The sequence below is a fragment of the Pyxicephalus adspersus genome, chromosome 1 (assembly GCF_032062135.1).
Source record: "Pyxicephalus adspersus chromosome 1, UCB_Pads_2.0, whole genome shotgun sequence".
NCBI classification, from domain to species: domain Eukaryota; kingdom Metazoa; phylum Chordata; class Amphibia; order Anura; family Pyxicephalidae; genus Pyxicephalus; species Pyxicephalus adspersus.
This window is the reverse complement of record NC_092858.1, coordinates 56044535-56068692: the sequence shown is the minus strand read 5'-3', so window position 1 is coordinate 56068692 and position 24158 is coordinate 56044535. Positions and strand designations below refer to the sequence as shown.

General features: G+C 34.9%; 1 protein-coding gene across 1 annotated transcript; it reads left to right on the top strand.

Annotated features, from left to right (window-relative positions):
- The first annotated feature begins 7431 nt into the window (after positions 1–7431).
- On the top strand, positions 7432–24158 carry EDNRB (endothelin receptor type B). Its single transcript, XM_072410940.1, has 8 exons — positions 7432–7598; positions 8150–8684; positions 16147–16259; positions 17117–17321; positions 17593–17730; positions 18944–19077; positions 19704–19812; positions 20854–24158. Exons 2-8 carry the CDS (start codon positions 8232–8234, stop codon positions 21004–21006), a joined length of 1305 nt encoding a protein of 434 aa, XP_072267041.1. The 5' UTR covers positions 7432–7598; positions 8150–8231; the 3' UTR covers positions 21007–24158.

The following is a 24158-nucleotide window of genomic DNA, read 5'->3' as shown; positions in this document are numbered from 1 at the left end:
GTAAAATATTAGAAAATGTAAGTACGGGTATCTTATAGAAAAGGCATCTTAGTGATGACCTAAATAAAAATGTAAAATATGTACACAGCCAGTAGTTCCTTATTCCTAAGATTAGGGGACATCAGTTGTGTAGAGAAGAAGGAAGATTTTCTATCTGTGGTTAGGGGTTAGGGTGGTAAAAGTTGAACTAAACCAATGATACCACTAAAAAGTTAACCAATGTTACCGGTCTCCATTCCTAGAAAGGTTTCATAAAATTATTTCCTAATTTTTGACAAATGTTTTTAATCCTTGACCAACTTCATTCCAGGTTTTTGTGGGTCAAACAGGTTAACCCATATTAGTCTATCTTCTACAGTCTTGAATACAATTATTAAATCATGCCCTATGCAAGTCAAAAATGCGAACATTAGATCAAATTTTCAATTCCACTTCCTTTATACTCTGTGCGCAGGGAGAAGTATTCAGTGCACATTACATTATATAACTCTACTTGTCCAATAACTCAGGATGTAATATTTTTACTTGTGTACATACAGGAAAAAGTCACGTTTTCCAATACCAAATGTGGAACAAATACTTTTACCAGATAGCCTCTAATTTTACTATTCTGACATTTTTAAAAGCTTAGCATTTAAAACAAATACAAAATATATTGTATTTGTATTACAGAAACTAGAAAGAGTAATCCTTAAAATAAGACAATATTTTGTGTGACAGATGTACAGGAGGCCCCAACTTTTGGAACACTGTGCTTACTTTTGTAGGGGACTATTTCTATCTGCTAGCTGAGTTGTGACTTTGTAAATTGCAAATAAAGTTGTTGAAGTGTTTCCTGCCTTAGTGGCCTTAGAAACCCCACCGGGATATAGATAAATGCAGAAAGTACAGGGGCAGAGATGAGAACATGTGCTCAGCCAGGGTAGGTTCCTGCATCCCTTCCAGAACACACTGACTGCCGTGCCTGTGTGTAGTGCAGTATTATATTATTTCCCTCTGTAATAATGGGGTATATGTGATATCTGGTATTAGAGATTATTATCCTCTGTATTAATGGGGTATATGTGATATCTGTTATATATTTGGGAAATCCCTACTGTCAGTGTATAAGCTACATACACAAATATCTATTAGCTCTGCCCTTTCAGTTATCTTTGCTTATCTGCACCCTCTGTCTAGTTACATCTAGCATAGGTTAGGCATCTGATGGCCCATAGGTAGCAGAGGTCCGGTTGCATTGGTAGATTAGTGTGATTGCTAGGGTCTAAGTGGTAGTGGAGATAGATTGTTCCTGAACTCCAGAGACTTTGCCTGCATCCCTGCAACACAGGATCACAGCATACACAGCCCAATTGTCAGTTGGAGGATTCTCCTTGCTGCTGTTTTCAGAATAATCTCATCAGGACATCTTTGCTACAAAAAACTTCAGAGGCCTCTGCAACTCATCCCGACACTGATCATTACTTGAGGTACCGTATTTTCCGGCGTATAAGACTACTGGGCGTATAAGATGACCCCCAACTTTGTGCGAGATCTGAGAGGCAGAAGGAACTGTACAGTACTGGTAATTGGAGGAGCGATACAGGAGGAGGTCACAGCCTACACTGCTCCACACTCCCCTAAGGCGCAGCCCTCCGAGTCAATAGGCGGGTTCCGCTGGAGAGCCAGTCCAGGCTCACGTTCTCCTGTGCAGGCTCGCGTTCTCCTGTGCAGCTTGCTTCCCCTTTGCTTCATACTCCCCGCACAGAGCGGGGACTCGACCGTGCCGGATATATGAAGCAAGGGGAAGCAAGCTGCAGGTAAGTACCCGGCGTATAAAACGACCCCCGACTTTGGCACAGATTTTTCGGGGTTAAAAAGTCGTCTTATACGCCGGAAAATACGGTATTTGTGGTTACAGACTGTATATATACCCGGGTATATCTGTGCACAATTCTCCTCAGGACTCTGCTTTGTGTACTCATTGATGTTTATGGATTGTAAATATTGGTATTACTCTTTTCAGATATAAAGCTTACAAATACTCCAACCTGTGTGTTCATTTAGCTGCAATGGTTAATGTTGTATGTTGGGTGTAATGGTTCCTCGCGTGCTATTTTATATTACTGGTAATAATTCTGGTTAATGTCCCAGGAAGGGAGCCCCTCTGCTAACAGAGACCCTGTCCTGGGTGGAGGCACTGCCAACTTTATTAGTATCCCCACTCTTCCACATAGCGAAGGCCTGGGATCCTCTCTGTTATCTACAGGTTAGCGCCATAGCCTGGTTTGTGGGGGTCATTTACATGACCCCCCCCCCATACCAGGGCTACACTTTATTGTGAAAGTACAGCTTCAACCCCAGACAGGAATGCAAGGGTTTCATGAGTGTTCTTGTTCAGGCAATGAAAGAGGGGTAGCAAACAGCAATTCCAGCAACAATTTTCTTCAAGAAAGCTGCTTCAGTAAGGTTTAGCCAAGTCTAGTCTGTTCCATCATCTTATGCATAAAGAAATAAAGAACAGTTATGTATGAATGTCCGCCAGAGCCTGCAAGATTTTAGATTTACATCCAATATATTGGATATAGAGATTGTTGTGACTTACGTGTATCTTTTGGGTAGGAAAACTATCGGATCTTGTGCTAGCTCAGGAACACAGTGTATTTTAGCATCTACACCTGCTATCACTCTGCAATCACTCTGCATACCTACAAGCAAACTGCACTATATTATAGCTGACTGCTGTACAAATACATACAAGTAAGTTCATGTTGCACCACCTAAATGAGACTTGTGCAATAAAAAAATAAAAGCTAATCAATAGGTGAGAATGTTAATAAAACACTTCTTTTAACAGAAAATAAGTCTATCAATAAATACAAGCAGGGTAAAGCTATTATATTTACATCAAAAAATGCTGATTGATTACATCAAATGAAAGCTGCTATATCTCAAACATTTTCTTTTCCCCCAATATAATATAACAAGCATTCTGTTAAAAGTACAATTATCTCACATGTGATAACAAGATCTAAAAAATTCTTGTTTTTTACGTCAGGTCTTTGGAATGAACTGGTGTCATCAAACCACCAACACACCTGCTTATAACAATGATCTAATGCCCATCTGCCATATTTGTATATAGGAAAGGAAAGATAAGTCCTTGATATGTTTAGAGGACTGCATTCTCTCTTTCTTTACTAAGTATTCATATCTGAAGGTATTACCAAATATCCACTGTGTATATTCAATATTTCTGTTTTATTATATGTATTAGGTTTTACATATAAGAGAATCCAGTATTTTAAAGGCAACATATTTACATATTTATTGCTGAATGACAGCAAACAATTCCTGTAACAGTGATGAAAACAGGCAATCTCATTGTTAAACCAAGAAGTACAATGTCTTATACATTCCTGAAAATAATATATTTTTTAGCAGATCATGTTGGACTAGATGTTCGAAGCAGTCATATACACAGCACCTCTATTAAAGGAGCAGGAAGGATCTAAGGTCCTACTGTATAAAATAAGTGCTTTGATGAGAATACATAGAAAGAAAAAAAAAGTCAGAGCCATGAGAAACCTAGGACAAATGTAATGGGTAAATTATATTTTCTTCTGGGGCATAGCCACCTATTTCTCATTGGTAAAATATTATGTCACTTTACGCTTTACTTGTGCAATTGTTGGTGTACCTGACCACCAAGCCTTTGCCAAAGTCTGCTTTGTGGCTATGAATAAAAACAATACATTTCTTGTCTGCTGTTCATGGCATCCCCTTGTTTAGGAGCAAAAGTGCCTCAAAGGTGTTTATGTAAATTCTGTCAAGCAAGGTATACACCATTTGGTAGACCCCAGTTTAGAACCTTTAAAATGGGAGGAAGTTTCACCATATGTGAATTAAGGAATCCAGGGGCCAACAACCATGGATACACAGGTTAGATACTTTGGGCCTGCATTTGGCTAATCTAAGAGGTAGCCTATACCTGTGCAGGATGATCTTATAATTGGTTTCAATGAAGCTTGCATTAATTAGGCCATCATCTGCTCATCTGTATCCCAATTATGTTCCCAATCAAAGTTGATAAATGTTTGATATCTGATTTCTAGTTGATGACATAAGGGTAAAGAATGGGGACCCTGCACATTCAGAAGCAAACTGTAGATAATGGAAAGGATGCCCAAAGGATCCTTTTTTCAAACTCTGTAGACAATAATGGCATGTCTGAAGGTAAGGAAACCATTCTAAAGCGGGAGGTTGGAAGGAAGAGAAAGTGAAGATTCCGGTCAAAGTGGTGAGATCCCTGACTCTACCAAAACCATTAGTATTCCACAAATGAAAACAGGATCATCAAATAATGTGCAGAGTATGGCAAAACAGGGGACTTAGAATCATGTGTAGTTGAATTGATTTGGCTAGGTTTAATACTGTTCTTTTCTGGTCACCCTAGGTCTAAAGCCACCACAAATAAATTTGAAAAAAAAAAAACCTTTGAAGTGATTTACACAATGCTAATATTTCTACATCCAAAGCAGATTACAGTAGCAGAAGGGGGTATCCCTGGTGCATACCACACAATAGGAGGAAGGGGATCAGAAACTTGAATATTGTAGGATCCATAAACAAAAAGTGAACCCACAACTTTATATTAGGCCAAATCCCCAGTGGCATAAAAGCTCTATATTATAAGATAAGGAAACAGTATCAAAAGCTTTTTTTGATTTACAAGGAAATTACCATAACAAGGATGTGTCTAGTGCTCAGCAGATGTATAGGTTGGATAGGTTGATGGATGTTACCCCCCTTTTGCCACTATGGCATGAAACCCACCTGCTTTTTGCCAATCAGAATGAAAAAATACTTTGTTGAGCCTCTTAGCTAAAATCTTAGCTAGGAGTTCTACATCTAGTTAAGCAGGGGGATTGGCATATAATTGGCCCAGGACATATGGTCTGCATTAGGTTTGGGTATCATCCCAAATCCCAGAAGTCAGAGTGACAGGGCCAAAAGTGTCTTTCTGTAAAAGCTGGTAAAGGTCACTGAGTTACATTTGTATTTGCTCTACCTCCTAAAACACTTAGCCAACGAAAATGCAACTGTTTGCAAACTTTTGTTTAAAGTGGTTTTCAAGCAATCAGAAACAGTTAATTAGGAATCACAGATGGGGTACATCGCATGTACTCATGAGGTACATTGCTTTACCACAAGTCTGAAAGGGGCCTAAGATATCTAAAAACAGTGACACTGAAGGGTATAACTACATTAGGTAACTTTTTCTGTTATGATGTTCTATCATAAAATCATGCATGGGGACAGTCAGAGAAGTAATTAGAGTAGCAGTAAATAGCAGTAAAGATTCTAAATAATGCAATTTTCCACAAAAATGTTGCTGTAGCTACTTTAGCTAGTGGTAATCTCCTTATATCTACAACTAATGCCCTCTCCACAGGTCTGCAATACTGCTTTCCAAGGGTGGCTACGCTCTTTCTTCATGCATAGTTGAGGTACAAATGTAGCTAGCCTAACACATGCCTGAGTCAGATCTATCGCTCTAGTCAGCAAATCTCAGTGAAAGCTGATTGATAAACTCTAACTCTGCCTGAACTGTGAATGTGCCAGGTCTCTGTAGAAAGGCCACTGTTTCCACACAGAGTCATTTTCTGCAGCATGCTGACAGGGGACTGACATTTCTAATCAAGCTGATGCTGTTTTCCCAAGAAACAAATGATATAACTCTTCATGCATTTTGTTTTATTTACCCGAAAGCTACAATTTACCTGATATAAACTTAATTACACTAGCGATGTTTCAAGCTGCACCCAGAAATGTATTTTTTTCTGCAATGCAGGGTTATTTGTCCTGCAATGTGGAGGGGTGGTGGTATCAGTTCCTAAAACCACACATCAAAGCAACTTACAGAGGAGAGAGTATGTTACTGATCAGAGGGGGAGCAAGGAAAAAAGGTAACTAAATCTCCTTCTGATCCTCCTAGGCATAAACTCACATTTACCAATAGCAATGTGAGGATAGCCCCACTGCAGATTAAGTTTTTTGTTTTCCACATATGTTTTAGGAGGTCCAAAATGTAAAAGAGCTCCATTCCCATAATTCATTAGGAGGTTTTAAGTACTAAGTATCACAGTCTTTTTTCATTGATTCCATAAAAGATACCCTCTTTGTTAATGATAAGAAAGAGTATGCATTAGCTATAATTAGTACTTTTAGCAGTTTTCTATGTTTTAAAACAATATTGAGCTTGCAGAGCAGAGTAGCTAGCAAAAATTTGCAGTGGAAACATTCACAAGTCTACTGCTCAGCACATCTTGTTCCTTGACACTCCCTTATTCACAAAAAAGAAAGTTTAAAACAAATAAATAACTGTAGTGAATCATCACAGAGTTTATCTGGTTGCTAAAAGACACATGCAGATGTCAATCTACACCCCAGGGGTTGCATTCTGCTTCATATCCTCACTGACATTACCTTCTGTGTCTTCACAGGAGACAGTATTGCAATACAATAGTCCTATTCAGCTCCATTAACAAGCCAGACTGTGGCCCACTAATGCTACAAGACACAAAGTCACCAACATGCGTTGGGCACAAGACAAGCAAGTACACTATAAAATGTGTTTAATTAATGTTATTAATAATCAGACAAAACAGCTAAACAAAACCGTACTGTCTTTTGTAATATTTGAATATCTATCGTTGGACCAAATTGTATACAATAGCTATCTCCATAAAATAGCATAATGTTTATGACATACCTACACATTATAGAGCATTTCTTCATTACTTATAGCTAGAACAAAATCAGGGTCATGATAAGACATGTTTTGTTTTTTTAGATAGAGAATGGCTGATATGGAAAAAAAATTCACTGCTATCATGAACACACAAACTTCAAACATTTAACTGCACAAGCACAAAGCATTTTTAGTGAGGGCCCACTATTGCAAAAAAAAATGTAATTTGGTGACAGTATGGGGTTTATTCTTGTAATAATATAAAAACAAAATATGATTTTTTTATTATTATTATTTCATGGGCTTCTATTTATTTTTCTCCCGGACCAATCTGTCCAAAAAAGGTAACACAAATGTACTCATGGAACCTGGCACATTTTAAAATCTTTTATACGGTTTGTAAACTGTTACCGCTCTCCAGTATTTTATGAACTTTCATGTGTGATGTTATGACAAACGAGGGGAAGGCTATTCAGTTCATGAGATAAAGTGCATATTTCCTATCAAATATTTACAAAGCAAAACAAAGGTCTGTGAACTGAGATTTTAGGAGCCAGGTTTGTCTGCTGTGATAGACCAGTTTGTGATCTGTTGCATTGATGCTGTCCAGACAGCCAGCAAGGGACAAGAATAGGAGAGAAAAAGGTTGCTGTTTTGTAGGAGGCAGCAGGCGGGGTCTGTCAGTGACTGATGTACAAGTATTTGACTAGTGAATTTCAAACCCATTCACATACCAGGGAAAGGTCTGATATGTTCACTGATGTCCACTGAGATAATGCAAAACAACTTCTAAACTGCAAGTTCTGAACACTTCAGTATCTCTCTACTTTCCATCAATCCACTTAGGGTGAAGAACAAAAATAAGGTAAATACCAATTTATTTTATTCATTTATTAAAAATGTTACAATCTATTATTTTTAGCTATTTTTTAGCAAGCTGAAATTTTTTAGATTTTGCTTTAGACAAACATTTTTTACATTTAAATTACTCCTATATATTGTAATATATTCAGTAAATGAGTAAAGTAAAGTAAAATTCCTTGTTAATCAAATATTCACAATACAATGTGCGATACATTCTAAATATAAAATGTATTGCACATTGTACACCAAGACCATGACTTGTATATCTGCTTGTTAAAAATTGTTCTGTTTTTCGGCATAATAAAATTAATGTTTTTGTATTATAAATACTACAGGCATTAACAAAACACATTATTCAAATACTGCATTTTCTATATTTATAATATGCCCCAACTGGCTTTTGTTTTACATATCAAAATAAAAAAATGTTTTGTTTGGTATATATTTTTTAAATTATTATTTAATAATTTATATTGTTTATTTTAAAATATAAAATAAAACTGAAGTTATAATACATTTACACTTGTTTTTTTTTTTTTTTTCTTTGCTCAGATCCTGGCTACATATACTGATTTATTTGCCCTCCGTACACCTGCAAGTATTAACTAAATATTCATTATTAACCCAAAGGACCATGCAGATCATTCAGCGTTCGGCAGGTTTAGTGCCACTGCTGTTGTTTGCAGCTGTAGCTTTTGGAGAAGAGAATGGTCCATCCCTTCAACCATTACCTAATGAAGGTCTTTCATTTTTGGGAAGTGTGCCCACAACAGCAAAGTCAGCTGATTTGAGGACTTTGAATGCTAATGCACTGAACCACAGTGCACTTGAAAATAAGGGTTTTACTGGTAAAAGAAAAATGACTGCAAAGTGTGAAAGTCAAATTATGATTCAGGACACATTCAAATATATTAACACAGTGGCATCTTGCCTTATATTTTTAGTGGGCATCATTGGTAATGCTACACTTTTATTGATCATCTTTAAGGATAAAAGCATGAGAAATGGTACCAATTTGCTGATTGCCAGTTTAGCTTTGGGAGATCTCCTTCACATCATAATCGACGTGCCAATCAATACTTTTAAGGTAAGAACAGAATCTATTTCCTGTGACTTATGGATTCAATTCTTGTAAATTGGTGACATTCATGCAATGACATACATTCCTTGAAATCAGATTTTTTTTTCTGTTTGGATAGGATAGCTAGATTTAAATATAAGGAATTTTACTCAAACCTCCCTCATCTGTGTTATAGGTTATGGTATTTGGAACATTAAGATTGTGTTATATTTATTAAAAAAATAATATGCAGATGTATTGCAATTGTAACTGCAGAAACCGGTTAGTTTGGAAGTGTAATACCCCTACTTTTTATTGGTTGTTATAAAAGAAGTGCATGACTAGTCCATTAGAAATCAAAGGATATCCTAGACATGGCTTTATTTTACAAGATCAACCTGAATAACCTGTTTTCCTGTCCAGTTAAAAAATCATTATCAAAATATATGGTAATATATTGAATATTGTACGATCATTCCCAATGTTCCTAATAACTATAGAAGAGTGGGTGTTTAAAGCATTTAGAGTTGACAGGTCTGTGGAGTATGATTACTGATATTACATAATAAGTAGCTAAACATACCCCTATACATAATATATGATTTGATTAATGTAACATGTTTTCAAAAAAACTGAAATGAGATCATAATAATGTTATCTCGTGTTTAAACAAATAGAGGCAACAAATTTTCTTACTAGAATTTATTTTTATATAAATGTATTTAGGTATATACAGTAAATGGTGTAATAATTCATTAAGTGAACCACTAGATTAATCATATGTTTTGCAATAGGTGTAGGCTCCCTCTAGGAATATGTTTTCGGTATCCTACAGTAATTATATTGTGCTGAAATAATATTGGGAGTAGTGTGCTATGGTCTAAGAGGAAGGAGAAGGGCAAGTACTGTAAATATACAAAACTTGACATAGAGGTTAAAGTAGAGAGGAAGCCATTTATAATCCTAGACAAGTCATGTAGAGTGCTGAACTTGGATCAGATATTACATAAAAGGATTAGCACTGCGAGCTGTGTATGAGATTGCTGCCATACAATGCTATAGGGGATTAGCCATGTTACTGTAACATAAGTGTGTCTGATAATACACAAATGGAAACATAGCCTCTTATGACTTGTATGTAATATAAACAGAATTTAATTGTAGACAAATGTATACAAGGAATGTCTGAAAGCCTTTTAAATGTAAATATATATTCGTACTAGTGAAAATTTTTACCATAAAAATGGCCTAATTATATGATGGGTTTGCTCTAAACTGTTCAACCCTAGTAATATTAAATTCAAAAGCATTGCTATACTAAGTTACCTTACAATGGATCACAAGAAATCTTTTGAATATGAGACATATGATTTGTTGTAATGCTTTGAAACAATATGGAACTGACTTACTTTGTTGATTGGCTCCTCCATTGCCAGATAATTAACAGTGAAAAAACTATTCTGTGATTTTGGTGCCTTCTTTTGAAGTAAAGGGAGGAACCGTTGAGGTTGCCTTGTACATGGACAACAGAGATAAGTTATTCATATTGTCAATCCTCATGTGGAATTTTGCACCCCATTGTAATGCTAACCCATGCGCTGACAGATCCATTAGAAACATGCTACTTTATCTCTCCAGTAAATTACTGCAAGCACAATTTCTCTAGAGACAAAACAATTTCAACAAAGGGTTTTTGTCGAATTTTGTTTTTTGTTTTTTGAACACTGTGTTTCAGATAACCCACTAGAAGTGCGAATGGACAACCACTTTACTAACACAATTTCTTCTTTCACTAGTTTCATCATACCGTATGCCACTAGTTTCTGGCCATCCCCTTTTATTGGTATTGAGAATTGTAATGAAAGGGTATTTTGTATTGCAACTGTGAATTGGTCATTAATAAAAAAAAAGTGAATCTGTCACATCATCAATGCAATCTTGATGTTGTACAGACTGAAAATTAGCTGTAAATCTTCTACCAATAAGTAATCAGCCATGGCATATCAGTAATTTGACTCTCTTTATACACATCGCTATCATCTAATGAAGAAAGCAGCATAAAAGCAGCAATAACGTCAAATCTATTTATAAAGTAGCGCTGATGAACACATCCATAGAACTCAGGTCCATGCTATACGTGCACCAGGAAAAACACAGCACTTCCACCTCAGAGGTCTTGTAAAATCATTTTTGGCAGCTACTTAGAGTTAGGCCAACTAGGGATATATTTATCTCTCAGGATCTCTGCTTCAGTTCCAAGTCTGTACACAAGTCCTTTATAAATGCTGCTTTTGCTTTGCTAATTTATTATATTATGTTGTTATGTTATTATGTTGGGAGTTTTAGGAATACCGAATGGTGTGAAGGGCAATCCAAGGTGGACAAAAAAACAGAAAAAGTGAATGCTTAATAGCCTTAATTTTTAATGCTAAATCACCACAGTAGGGTTTTTTTAATTTGAATTATTTATATATTTTTATTATTATTATTAAAAATAATAATCATAATAAAAAAACAGTATTTATATGGTGCCAACATATTACGCATTGCTGTTCAATAAATTTTCAGTTAAGGTTCCCCCTACACATGGGATTGTACATCCATAGTCGGAACCTACCACCCACTACTATATAACTTTTACTAAACAAATTGCTGAATAAATGTATTTATTGACGGACAATAAATCAGAAGTAAGGGTAACAATCCCACATTGTCACTCTTTAAAACTCGAGCCCTAGCAATACACTCTGACCATACAAGTTCTGTACAAGCAATCTTAGATCCACCAAAACAATGTAATATGAGGACCTCCTTGAAATATCAACCCAGTTTGCCTCCAGTCAGGCACTGAGTGTGGGAATTCTTTAACCTCCATTGTCTTTTTTTTTAATCTGTTGTCCAGCTTCAGATTTCCCCTTACTTCCTGTCTGGTAAAATGTTGTCTGCAGAACAGGAAGTCAGGGGATATCTCTCCAACCATGCCCCAGAAATCAGTGACACCTAACAGAGCTTCTGACATTTTCCAAATCTATGAAAAACTAAAAACAAAATTTGATATAGAAACAATTTTAGCTTATTGTCACCAATTCATCAGGAAAAACTGATGCTAAAAAAATGCTAAGATTTTGCACTTATTAACCAATCAGTTTCTATGTTCAATGTTCCCATTTCAGACATGATGAACCTTGACATGATGAACCTTGAATGTGTCCTTATTCTGTTTCCTCCTGTTTTAAATATCAGACACAGTGTTTAAAAATGCTGCAAATGTATTTTTTTCTGCAATCCTACTATTTCACTGACATAAACTTAGCTCTAGATATAGACTAAATTATAAATATATTACAAAATGCATCTACTGATTTTATTACAGTGGTTCCATTTATGTTTCACCGAGCAATATCCATAGACAACCTAAGAAGGAGGTATATACGAAACATATAATATATATAATATTATATAATATATATATTAGTAAATTAGATTGTTTCCGTATATAGCTGCACTCAATTTATTAAGGTGTAAAATATAATAATCTAAAACTTCACAATGTGAATTTTAAGACATTTTCACTACAGATGTTTTTTTTTATATATATATCAATTTTAACATATTATTTACTGTATTTACCAATTATAACATTGGTTAACATTGTCACAGTGGAAGAAAGGGGAATTTTTACAGTTAATGCACCCACCAGAACAACGATTTTGGCAAATATTTAAATGGGAACACTTGTTCTTTGCAAGATTTCTCTTTAATTACTGTTGCAGCCTTGAGAAAGGAAGTTGGTAAAGGAAGTTACGAAGAAAGCTGTTAAATGCATGCAGTGTTCAGCAATGCTTTCACCTCTCGTTTTAACATTTAGAAGAGTTGGGTAGGAATTACCAAAACAGATTGCTAGGGGTCCAGAAAGCTTACACAAAACTTTAAAATGCAAATCAGGGCAGTCCTAAAATGATTTATATTTTCTGGCCCAAATATTAGAGATGTATTTTTACACTTTTGACAATATAATGTTCAATATTAATAAAAGGCAAATATTAAGGCAATATTAATACAAGGCCACTTTTAAAATAGACATTACATAAAATCACAATCACTTTTTCATATTTAAATCTACTAATAATGCTATATATTTGGATAGCAAAAGTTCGAAAGTATTTATGCTTGATAGGCAAACCTATATTCCATTCAATCATATCCCCAGCTGGAACTTCTTTCTTTATTCTTTCTTTCTTTTTTTCCTTTTTTGTTCAATCTTAATTGTAAGAGACAGACATATCATTGACTTAAATGATGGTATTTATGATAAGGGGCAATAGTACTGTGCCTAGAGGCATCACTACTGGAGATGTGTTTGATGCAGGGACAGACATTTTAAGAATGCACCTTATCAGTCCAACCTATAGGCAACACAGATATAAATGTAAAATTAAGTATAAACCAAAAATCCAGGTACATCTATGTAAAATGTAATAACTGCAAAATGCAGCAAGGTGAAAATATTTGTTATGAGTATTCTTTAACTGTTTAACAATCTTTTCCTAATTTTTATCTTACCATCAAACACTGCTTTAATGTGTATATGAAATGAACACAAACAACACAGTGGAAGCTAAGTATCTGAAAAATTGATCCAAACAAATACTATCTTTCTAATTATAGCATTGCAATAGTAAGCCATTTAATACACACTCTTTAATATATTGACAATAACATATATTGATATCTCAGAGACTCAAACTCCATTCATGGACAAGACACATGTCTCACTGTTTGGATGTTTATCACCTAATTCAATCTAAAAGGGATGTATTGTCTTGTCAAACAGTATTCTTCTAAAAACCAAGTGACCCACGTCAACAATTCACTGTTGTTAATGTGAAAACACAGATTCATTGAGAAATGTTGTACCACCCACAGGCTACACAGCCTGTAGCAAGCAAATAGATTCCCACACTTAGAAGTATTCACCTATCACTAATTATTGTCAAAACCAAATCTCCTACATTTTGTCTCTCTAACTGCCAGTTAAGAATGGTAGTATTTTTTCTAATTATAAGCTAATGATTTTATTTTTTTTTTTTTTTTATTTATGTGTAAAATATTTTTTATGTACAAACTGTACAACATTGTTTTCTGTTTATATATATTTGAAAGGCTTAAAAAGTGCAACATAACCTGTTGATCCTGTCAGAATTCCAGTTCATTTTATAAAGAAAAGGGGATGGGTGTTCTGTAGTTCTAGGCTGGTAACCTTCATTATATTACATTTTTGTACTTGGGCCTAATTATACTTTTAATGGGAAACAAGTACATCTTAAACTAATCTCAGGTTTGTGAAACCACCTAAAAACATGTTGTGTTTGAATTGGGCCTTAGTGTTTGAGTGCTAAAACCTGGCTTAAAACCAAATGCAGATACCTTTAGTTATGGGTTAAGTTTCGGCTTGTGATTCCCACTTTGACTTGTAGACAGAAGGAAAGGCGAAGCAACACAATGAAAGTAAATTCATAAAACAAATACGGTTCAGTTAAACATTGTATTTCAAATTCATTAGAAATGTTCCTACAATGAATTAGAGACATAGGTGTCCATGTAGACCAGCTCTTAAAGATTTTCTGTGTTACTTTGCCATTTCCACATGGTTGTGGCATACAATATCCATTACTGTAGCACGTAATAGGGTTGGTAAGCTCTTCTTTTTTTTGAATGTTTGCTATCTATATTTTACAGTAGTCAATCATCTGCCAGCTCCACGAGTACAGATTTAAAATGTCAGCCACACATCATGTGCACTGAATCCAGTAATTTACACTTAGAGAGCCAGCAGTAAGCACTAAGTAATTGAGAAGAACGGGTGACGGGACACCGGTCTGTCCTTTTGCTAGAATCAATGGATAGGAATATCAGCTCATATTTTAAATTGGACCCAAACTCAGAAAACAAAAAGTCATCAGGAGGTAGTACTAGTTGACAAAAGTGACATGCAATGTCCGTTTCACCAAAAAAATCCCAGACTTCTGCTGGCTTTTTGCAAGTGTAGGGCTTTTGTATGTGTAGTATATCCAATAGCCAAAGAGGATTGCTATGGAGCCAGCAGCGAAGATGGTGGCTTTCATCTTGCACCTGGTTCTGGACCTCTGCAGGGCGGCTGTGCAGGTACTGTACAAGTACTGTATCTCCTAATTGGCAAGTGTTGGCTGTGTATACTTGCCGATTATGACAGAAGCTCACAACCCACTTAGTTTAGTTCTGTTTTAATTGATTTTAATGTAAATGCTTGTGCCTTGAAACAGAGAGGTGTAAAGTCAAACACACCCAGTCCAACTCTTTCTACATTTTGGATAAAGTGGTTAAGAGTTAAAATTTCTTTCAAGCTTTTATTTTTGTCATTGACCTTATTGGGCAGGCTTTCTCTCACTTTTTGTCCCTGTGATGCTTGTCCAAGAAAAGGGAGGGGATTATTCTTTTGTTAGTGACAACAATTTGTTCACAATAAATTAAAAAGTACACTGTGGTGTGCTGATGACTTTAAGCATTTTATTGCTATGAATAAACAACATCATCTGTTTTGTCATTATAAGCACCCATACTTTCAAGAGGTTTTGTTCTGTATATAGTGAATTTTCACAAGGCCTGTCCAAATTAAATTGTAAAAGATACAAGGAAAAAGTATGTTGCAGCAGTCCTGAGGTATGTTTAATGTTTCACTTTTTTTGAAAATTTAAAAATTACAGTCACATGCCGAAAAATAGCACCCTAGGCTTGTGTAATAGGTTTAATATTGGGGTTTATATTTGTTGCCTAAAGTATATTAAGGCTGGTCAATGTTTATAAAAGTCATTGGATGCTAGATTGTTATTTGTGAAGAATAGTTAGTTGTATGGTATTAAGAAAAGCCACAAATATAAGCTAACCAAAGTTTTCCCTAAACTTACAGTTTTGCTTTCTAACCTTGACCCTAACCTACCAACGCACCCTTAGACTGATTTACAGTACCTAACTCTTGCTGCTGTATGAATTACAAAGTGGAAAGTCTGTGACTGTGATGGCAAAAAATAATGCTGCTATTATAGCATTGAGTGGAAGAAGCACCCATTGGATTATTGCTGATCATAACACTGCGAAAATTACTATCAAACTTACCATCTTTTATTTCATGAAATGCCACCTGCTTTGCTATGGAAGAGTGAAGAGATCAAGCTCAGGGAAGGATGAGAGAGAATGCAAGGCAACACAGAGGAACCCGTCAGTTTCTTTAGTTTCAAAGAATCTGCTTTAGACATGTAGATGCCTTGACTGGGTGTATTAATTTATTCTAGTTCCCTACTCATGATTTATATGAGGCAAATGGTGGACAGGTAAAAATGAAAAAGCTCAAACATTCACAAACCAAATTTCTAACATAAGTGTTATATACATATGTGTGCTGTTCCATTTTTATTTGTAAATAACTTGTATTTGATTTATGTTCTGTTCATAGCTTGTTACTCAAACTTGGCCATTCGGTGCTGAAATCTGCAAATTAGTCCCATTCCTGCAGAAGTCTTCAGTGGGAATCACAGTTCTGAGCTTGTGTGCGCTAAGCATTGATAGGTAATTTCTTTTTCATTAAACATTGTTTAAATTAGGAAATACATCTTGCTAATTGTCAATGGAGTGTATGTTACATACACCACCACTACTCAGTGTTCTGTATGGGTTAAAATAATCCCTAGTATAGTATAGGCCCCTAATATGACCTGCCTATTGTTCTTGGTGGGACATGATTACTTTCATGCTCAGCTCAAGATTCAGTGTAGTCAGTCTCATTATGAAATGTACTGTGATTCTGTGTAAAAAGAAAAACATAATATTGGCCATAGTAAAAAAAAAGATCTGAAAAAATCAACCTGCTCACACAGATATGGTATAAAGGTTTCAAATAACTACAGGTAGAATAACGGGAACTCTACAATCTAAATGTAGAGTTTTTATTAGATTTAACAACATCCACATGTTGGAAAAGACCACATTATTATTCAATATATAAATGCATTGGATGGATACTACATACTGTAGCCATTGCAACATCTAAAGCGTGTAATTCACCTTGCAGTCTTAATGTGCAGCCTTTATTCATTCTTATTTGGGACAACCAAACCTATGTAGCAGAATCCCTGCCTAAACAATCCAGCAATTTGTATTTGCTCTTTGTCATATAATTATTGGTAGATCTAAGGAATTGTTTGATCTGTTTGAAAGGTAAACAAAATTAGATTGTACAGATATTGTAAATTTAGACTGGATGCGTGGCCAATTTTGGCATACTACTGTCCTGATAATTTCCCAAGTGTTAGCCAAATGTATTATTACTTTAAGAGATAAAGGAGAACAGGGTAATCAAAGTAATCTGTGTGGATGTTACATAGTTTGGAAGTTTTCTCACTACTCAATATTTTCTGGCCATGTAGATATAGAGCTGTGGCATCCTGGAATCGTATTGGTGGAAATAGAACATCCATATGGACTCTGCTGGAAATTGCATTGATTTGGATTTTATCAGTTGTGTTGGCAGTGCCTGAAGCCGTAGGCTTTGATATTATCAAATTAAACTACAAAGGACGTAACATAGAAACCTGTATGCTCCTTCCAGGACAAAAATCTCCTTTAATGGAGGTAAGCTCTATTTCATTACACCTAAACTCATGTAATAAACATTTAGTAAACAAACCTATATTATTAAAAAACATTTATAGATCTCTGCATTATGGGTAATATAAAATAATGTGTGGTTCTATTTTGTTTTATATATATATATATATATATATATATATATATATATATATATTGTTCTATATGTTTAGCTAACAGTGAGTAGTGTTATTTAGCATTTATAGCTCATACTGTATATATCCCAGTTCACTGAATGATAACTTTCCCATTTTAGTTCTACAAGACCTACAAGGACCTGTGGCTTTTTAGCTTCTATTTTTGCCTCCCCTTGCTTGTGACAGCAATATTTTATACTCTGATGACTTGTCAATTATTACGGAAGAAAAGTGGAATATCTGACCACTTAAAACAGGTAAGTGATAAACTTAATTTCTACTCTTTTTTTTAATAGTGTGAAAAAGTGTGAGTTATTACTTACTTCTTCCTCAGTTTTTCCCATTCTTTCCTATTTACTATTGTTCCTACCCTTGTTAAGAAGTCATTCTCTCTTTTATTTGCCCTCTGGCAGTTGTCCCTTTTGTCTATTGAACAGGAGAGTGGAATTATCCTCAGGGCAGTCACAGCAGACAATAAAGAGATAGAGTTGGAACCATTGTACTGTTTGTTGTACCATATTTTACCATCACTGGAAACATACTAGTTTCAAGTTTTTTCTTGGGCCTTGGGCTGGCAGTTTGGCTTCCACGTGTATTTGCATGCTTGCAATAAAAACCTCTGTTTTCTAAACTGCATAGAAGGCTAAAGTTCAGCTTAAGGCCTAAAAGTGTATTGACTTTTATTTGAAAAACAAGTAAAAACTTATTGAAACAGAAAAGTGTATCATAGACCTTTTTTATATTTTTGTACGTATATATATTATTTAAAAAAAGTGGCATTTATGATTACTTTGAAGGCTGTCACTTTAAAGTAGGAGGCCTTAAAAAATACCTTACAGCTTATAGACTTATATCTATTCTTCTCATAATATCCTTAGAATCTGGACAGACAGTATTACTCTGAGTCCACAGCAGAAAAAGTTTGCCAGTTTTATTGTATGGCCTGTGAGAGGCTGTGCCCCTTCTTGCATTTGTCTAGGTACTTCTGACAGTAAAAAAAATGTTCACTCATGGGCTGTACATAGTAACTCTGTACAGAAGCATGTAGAGTTTGTTTATATTTATTACTACAGGCACTCCCTGCTTTTAATCTAAGCTACTAGTGCTTTCTGAACATATGGTGGGGTTAGAAAGGGAATTGGGGATTTCACATGCCATTTTGCTATTTAGTGGGTTGCTCTAGTGGTCATTGTAACAAGGTGGAAGTATTTGAAGGACTACAAGTGTTATGAAGTGTAAAAGAACAACACAAAGCACTCAGGTGTTTAGCAATAAATGTTTTTGTATTTAACTTGCTAAAAAACAATAACTCTTAGATAGCTCTCTTGTGGTAGCATAAGAAAGCCTTACTATTTCTGCTACAGTACTTTGCTTCGGCCCAAAATTGAATGTCAATAGACTGTAAGAAATGAAACAATCCATTCAGTTGCTGAATTAACTGCTTAATACTTTGTATTTGTTATCATTTAGAGACGGGATGTGGCTAAAACGGTATTTTGCTTAGTTCTTGTCTTTGCCATATGCTGGCTACCTCTGCACCTCGGGCGTATGATCAAGTTTATATTTTATGATGCTGAAGACGTTAACAGATGTGATCTTTTCAGGTATACCCAAGTCCACATATCTTGTATTAAAATGATATTAGTATTTTTATTTTTATATTCTGTAAGGATGTTACAGTTACGGTAAATTAAGGGGGTTACTAAGTGCTGAGTAATGGTTTTTGTAACATTACCGGGCTTTAGTACTATACTTTATATAAAATTGAACAGTACTGTTGCCAAGCTACAGTAAGCATCGTGGTATATGTGAGATGTCAATATATGAATATGAATAGCATAGGGTAACTCATGAAGAATGAAGCATGTGCTTGCTAACATCCATGCATTTTGCATTGCATGAACCAAGTCTAAGTGGTCTATCTCACCTAATGCCCCAAGACTGCTGACTAAATAAATCCTATACACACAACCACAAATTTATACAGTATCACATGCCTGCCTAAATACAGTATCTGAAGCACTATACAAGTAGTCCATTAGTTACAATGTTTTGGTAATAGTTTACAATAGTTTTTTGTTTACTAAAAATGCAGTTTTTATGTGAACTTACAAGTAACATTATTAGATTATATTAGAAACACTACATAAATAATAATATATATTGATTAGTGCATGCTACATATTATATAATGACAATTAATCATGCAAATGTTCTTTTCCATTTACAGCTTTCTGCTTCTTTTGAACTATGTTGGTATAAACATGGCCAACCTAAATTCTTGCATCAATCCGATTGCGCTTTACCTAGTGAGCTCAAAGTATAAAAATTGTTTTAAGGTAAGACTTGCTAAAATAAGTATTCTAACATACATATATAGTATATTTAGGACAAATTTAATTCTTACTTTTTTATCCCTTTATAGTCTTGTGCTATCAAATGTTTTATAAGTTTTGTCTGATACATGCTTGGAAAAATCTCAACACACTTCTTTGTCAAATGACAATTTAGCCCTGATGTTCTCAGCAGATGGTACTGCTTGGTTCTTGCTAAAATATATTAAGGGTGTTGGTACAAAGTGAACATATTTATCTCTTTGTTTACTGAAAAAATGGAAAACTTAAAAAAAATGTTTTCAGAATCACTGGAGAAACAGATTTCAGCTTAAACACTATTGGCTACATACATGCATTATGTTTATTTGGGAACTAGCTTTTTCACAAGTAAATTGGTGGCTAGTTAACTAGTTAATAATTACTATACATACATTTGTAGGCATGTTTTTTATAGGATTTTATTTCTTGCTACAGGGCCAGAAATATATGAGACATACTTGTGAGGGGGAAGGGTCCTCAGGGGTAAACATGTAGAATGGTTAGAATCAGTATTTTTCCTGATGACCTTTTAAACGGTAAACAAAAAGGAAGTGAAGGGAAATCATCAAAAGGGTAAACTTTCCACTATTTTAGAGGGGTTGTCTCATCCTTTGGAGATATTGCTTTTTATTTCCTGCTTTATCTCTGTCGCAATGTGTAAAGTAAAATATCCCTGCTGCAGCCAGGACAAAAACAAAACCCTGGCTCTACACTTTACTATTCACTACCCCATCCAAAATCATACAATATTTTGGATTTGCATACACTTTACAGTACTATTTAGTGCAATAATATTTATTTATATTTTAAAAAATCATTGGCTTTATATCTTTCCCAATAGTCAATTTAAATATTTTGCTGTACTTACCAAAAGCATTTATTTCCAAGCATTTAAAATAGTATTTTGAAGCAGATTTTCTGTTCCAAAATCTAAATACATCCATGCATAATACATTAATATAATAATCAAACATTTTAATTAATTTCTTTCCTCTTTCCTTTCAGTCATGTTTATGTTGCTGGTGTCAACCCAGAGAGTTATCAAATATGGAAGATAAGCAATCCTGTATAAAATTTAAAGAAGATAATCATGTATATGAGACTTTTTCTCCAACATCTAAGTCTATTCTTGTTGAAAGTGAAGATATGTCCATGTAATCCCAGAAAATTCAGCAAGGACTGAGAAATCTGAAGATTGGCTATAAAGGGAACTTGGAAACCATTAGGATAAACAAAAAACACTCCAACAGGTCTGCACTTAAACAGCACTTAAACTATCCAAAACTCCAAGTTGCATTGAGGCTTTAGTCATTTCTATATACAACGCTGCCTTTTTAGTTATAATAATACAAGTGTTAAAGTATGCAATCAACAACAAATAACTTGCAACAAGCCCAATACATATGTTGTGGAAATTGGACAGCAAAGAAAAAAAAAATACAACACCTCTGTAAACTTCAAAAAGGATATTAGAAGAAAGCCTGTGATCAGTTATTTGTATGATGGACTGCTGCCAGTAGAATTTGTGAATAGTGAACAAAAGCTAAAAGCAACTACATTATTATGTATTTTTTGTAAATTAACACATGTAAAAAAAAGCTGAAAGTAGTAAATTCAGGATTTTGGGACTCCCGGAGGTTTTGGCCATAATGTGCAGGTATCCACAATATGCTTAGATATTATGGGGGGCTTACCTTGCCGAGTAATCCCCTCTATCTTTGCAATGTCCATACTCCACACAGTAATTAGTGCTTCCCTCTCCCTATCTTTGTCCAGTGCTAGAGTCCCCCGGGGATAATGTAACCCCCATCCCATGCTTCCAGGAGTTACACATTTGTGCAAGGCTTTCATGCCAAGACTGTACACTGAGCTGAGCATCCTACCCCAAATCACCTCTCAAATGTCTTGGACCTGATCCTAGCAATATATTGGCAATTGGAGAGATATAAGTAAATATGAAAATGTCTTGATGAGTGGGTGTCAGTTTGGAAGACCACCCTAGGTAATGCCTATATGTGATTCTGATGAGCTTCATACCTGAAAGAATTCAAAACCAACAAATAAAAGGAGCAGGGTACAGACTGTAGGGGTCCTTCACAAATGAGCATTTTGATATCATACTAATCCCACTTATTTATTCTGAATAGCACCCCAATGCAGATTCTTTAAATCACTGCATGGTACTGCACTTTATATTTAGTTGTAGTTGGATTCTGAAAAAAGTGAGTTTAATTTCTGTACTGCTGTGTTGCATTAGGCAGCCTATTGAAATAAATTGCCTGCCATATTGCATCACTTGGGAGTGGGCAATGGAAAGTTCATAAAGGTGATTTAGGACTATAGGGTGAAGGGCTAAATGATGCTGCACATTATTTACCCAGGCAAGCTCTGCCCGACATGCTGCATTTTCTAATGCACACTGTAAGAAACTCACAGTGTGAAATGAAATCCTGGGGAGGAGTCTGTACAACTGTGCAAGACTAGAGGTAATGGTGAAGTTCAACTTTAATATAGAACAGAGCTTTGATTGGGAGACAGAGAACCAGTACAAGTAGCCAGTCAGTTGTTGCATTGCTCTAGTGCTAACAAAATATTATGCCCATCAAGCAGAGTGAATATAAGATGATCTCATAATTGTGCTGCTTTTCCTTTTACTGTCCACTCACAGGTTGAGTTGGGGGACAGTAGGACAGTAAGTGGGGAAAATCTCACTAATAGAGCCCTGCATTAGAAATATTAAATGGGTTATAATTAATTGTAACCAAACCAAAATCATTTGGCTGGATGAGCCCTCTCTCTACTTTGCTGTAAACAGCCAGTGCAGGAGGAAATACCTAAATAAAAATGTGGTTATTTTCTCTACAGCACTTGCCATTTTGTCATAAAATGCAAAACAGTTTGAAGGCTGTGTGACTACATCTACTGCAAACAGACATATTTGCAAATTTATTTTTGCCCATGGTGCTTGGTGCCACTGTCTGAGTCATTTTTTTTAACCTTTTGATATTAATCAGGGTATGTTTTTAACAGTAATATGTAAAAATTGTATTACCAAATAATCAGCTTCCTAGATTTTTTAAAAATATAACATGTAAACTCTGAAAAATGTAGCCATTGATTTTCTACGGAAATAATGAAACAGGTAAAAAGATGATAAACATAGGGCCTAGAAAACTAATATGCACTTTTAAAACTGTCATGAACAGTACAACATTCATATACATGCAGTACACACATCTATCTTCTGCTGTCTATTTCTACACGCCAATTATACAGCAGAAGATAGAAGATGTGTGTACTGCATGTATATAAACGTTGTACTGTTCATGACAATGTTAAAAAGTGGCATATCAGTTTTCTAGGCCCTATATTTATCATATTTTACCTGTTTCATTATTTCCATAGCTTCAATACCATCAGCATCCCAAATATCAACAAAGCTTGCAGATCAACATAACTTTCAAGAAACTAAGGGAAACATGCATCTATGAAGTACATAGTAAGTCTAAATATAACATATATAATGGAGGGGGCATTTTGATACACTTAGGTGATTGTGGAGAAACGTGGACGAATGGATTTGAATTTTTTTTTTGTTTGGGCTGCTGCAGTGGTGACCTCATCATGGTACTCCATACTGCCATAAAGATATTATGTTAAGAATGAAGAAAAAATGTGGCACACACTTTTAGGTGAAATAAGTATACATGTGTGTGTATGCTTGACTATATATGTTGGTATACATCCAAAATAAGCTCAACATTTATAGATGACTTTAGCTAATCTGAATCAATAAAGTTCTCTGTGCGGGGGCAAAATAGTTAACTAGTCAATAGGTGCTTACCTGTGTCAAACAATCTTAACTAACCTTTTGAATCGAACATGTTGTATGATCTGTAGAATTCTGTATCTGCAATCCTGTTCTAACAATTCTTACACTTAGCTGTAATCCAATATTAATATATTTATATCTAAATAGTAAAATGTAAAAAATGTTATTATTGGAATAACGGTAGAATAAATGCTCAGAAACCAAACCGTCAGGCTTGACAAGACATGTTAAGCAAGTATATATTTTATACAAATATTTTATGGACTTTGTATCTGTACAGGTTTGTTGTTACAAACAAAACGGGTAAAAGTAAAATTATTTAACAAAGTTAGTTTTCATAACAATTTTCATCAAGTATTTTTATTTTATTATATAAAAAAGATTCATTTAGGAAAATATATATATATGTGTGTTTTTAAATAGAACTTTTTATAATGTGTATGCAAAATCCAAGTCAATAAAACTATTTTAGTTACAA

Excerpts from the sequence above, each read along its gene's own strand:
- EDNRB (XM_072410940.1), top strand. The coding sequence starts at position 8,232 with ATGCAGATCATTCAGCGTTCGGCAGGTTTAGTGCCACTGCTGTTGTTT. Across the intron at positions 16,260-17,116 it reads TGTGCGCTAAGCATTGATAG|ATATAGAGCTGTGGCATCCT; the intron begins GTAATTTCTTTT and ends CTGGCCATGTAG. Across the intron at positions 19,078-19,703 it reads AACAGATGTGATCTTTTCAG|CTTTCTGCTTCTTTTGAACT; the intron begins GTATACCCAAGT and ends TTCCATTTACAG.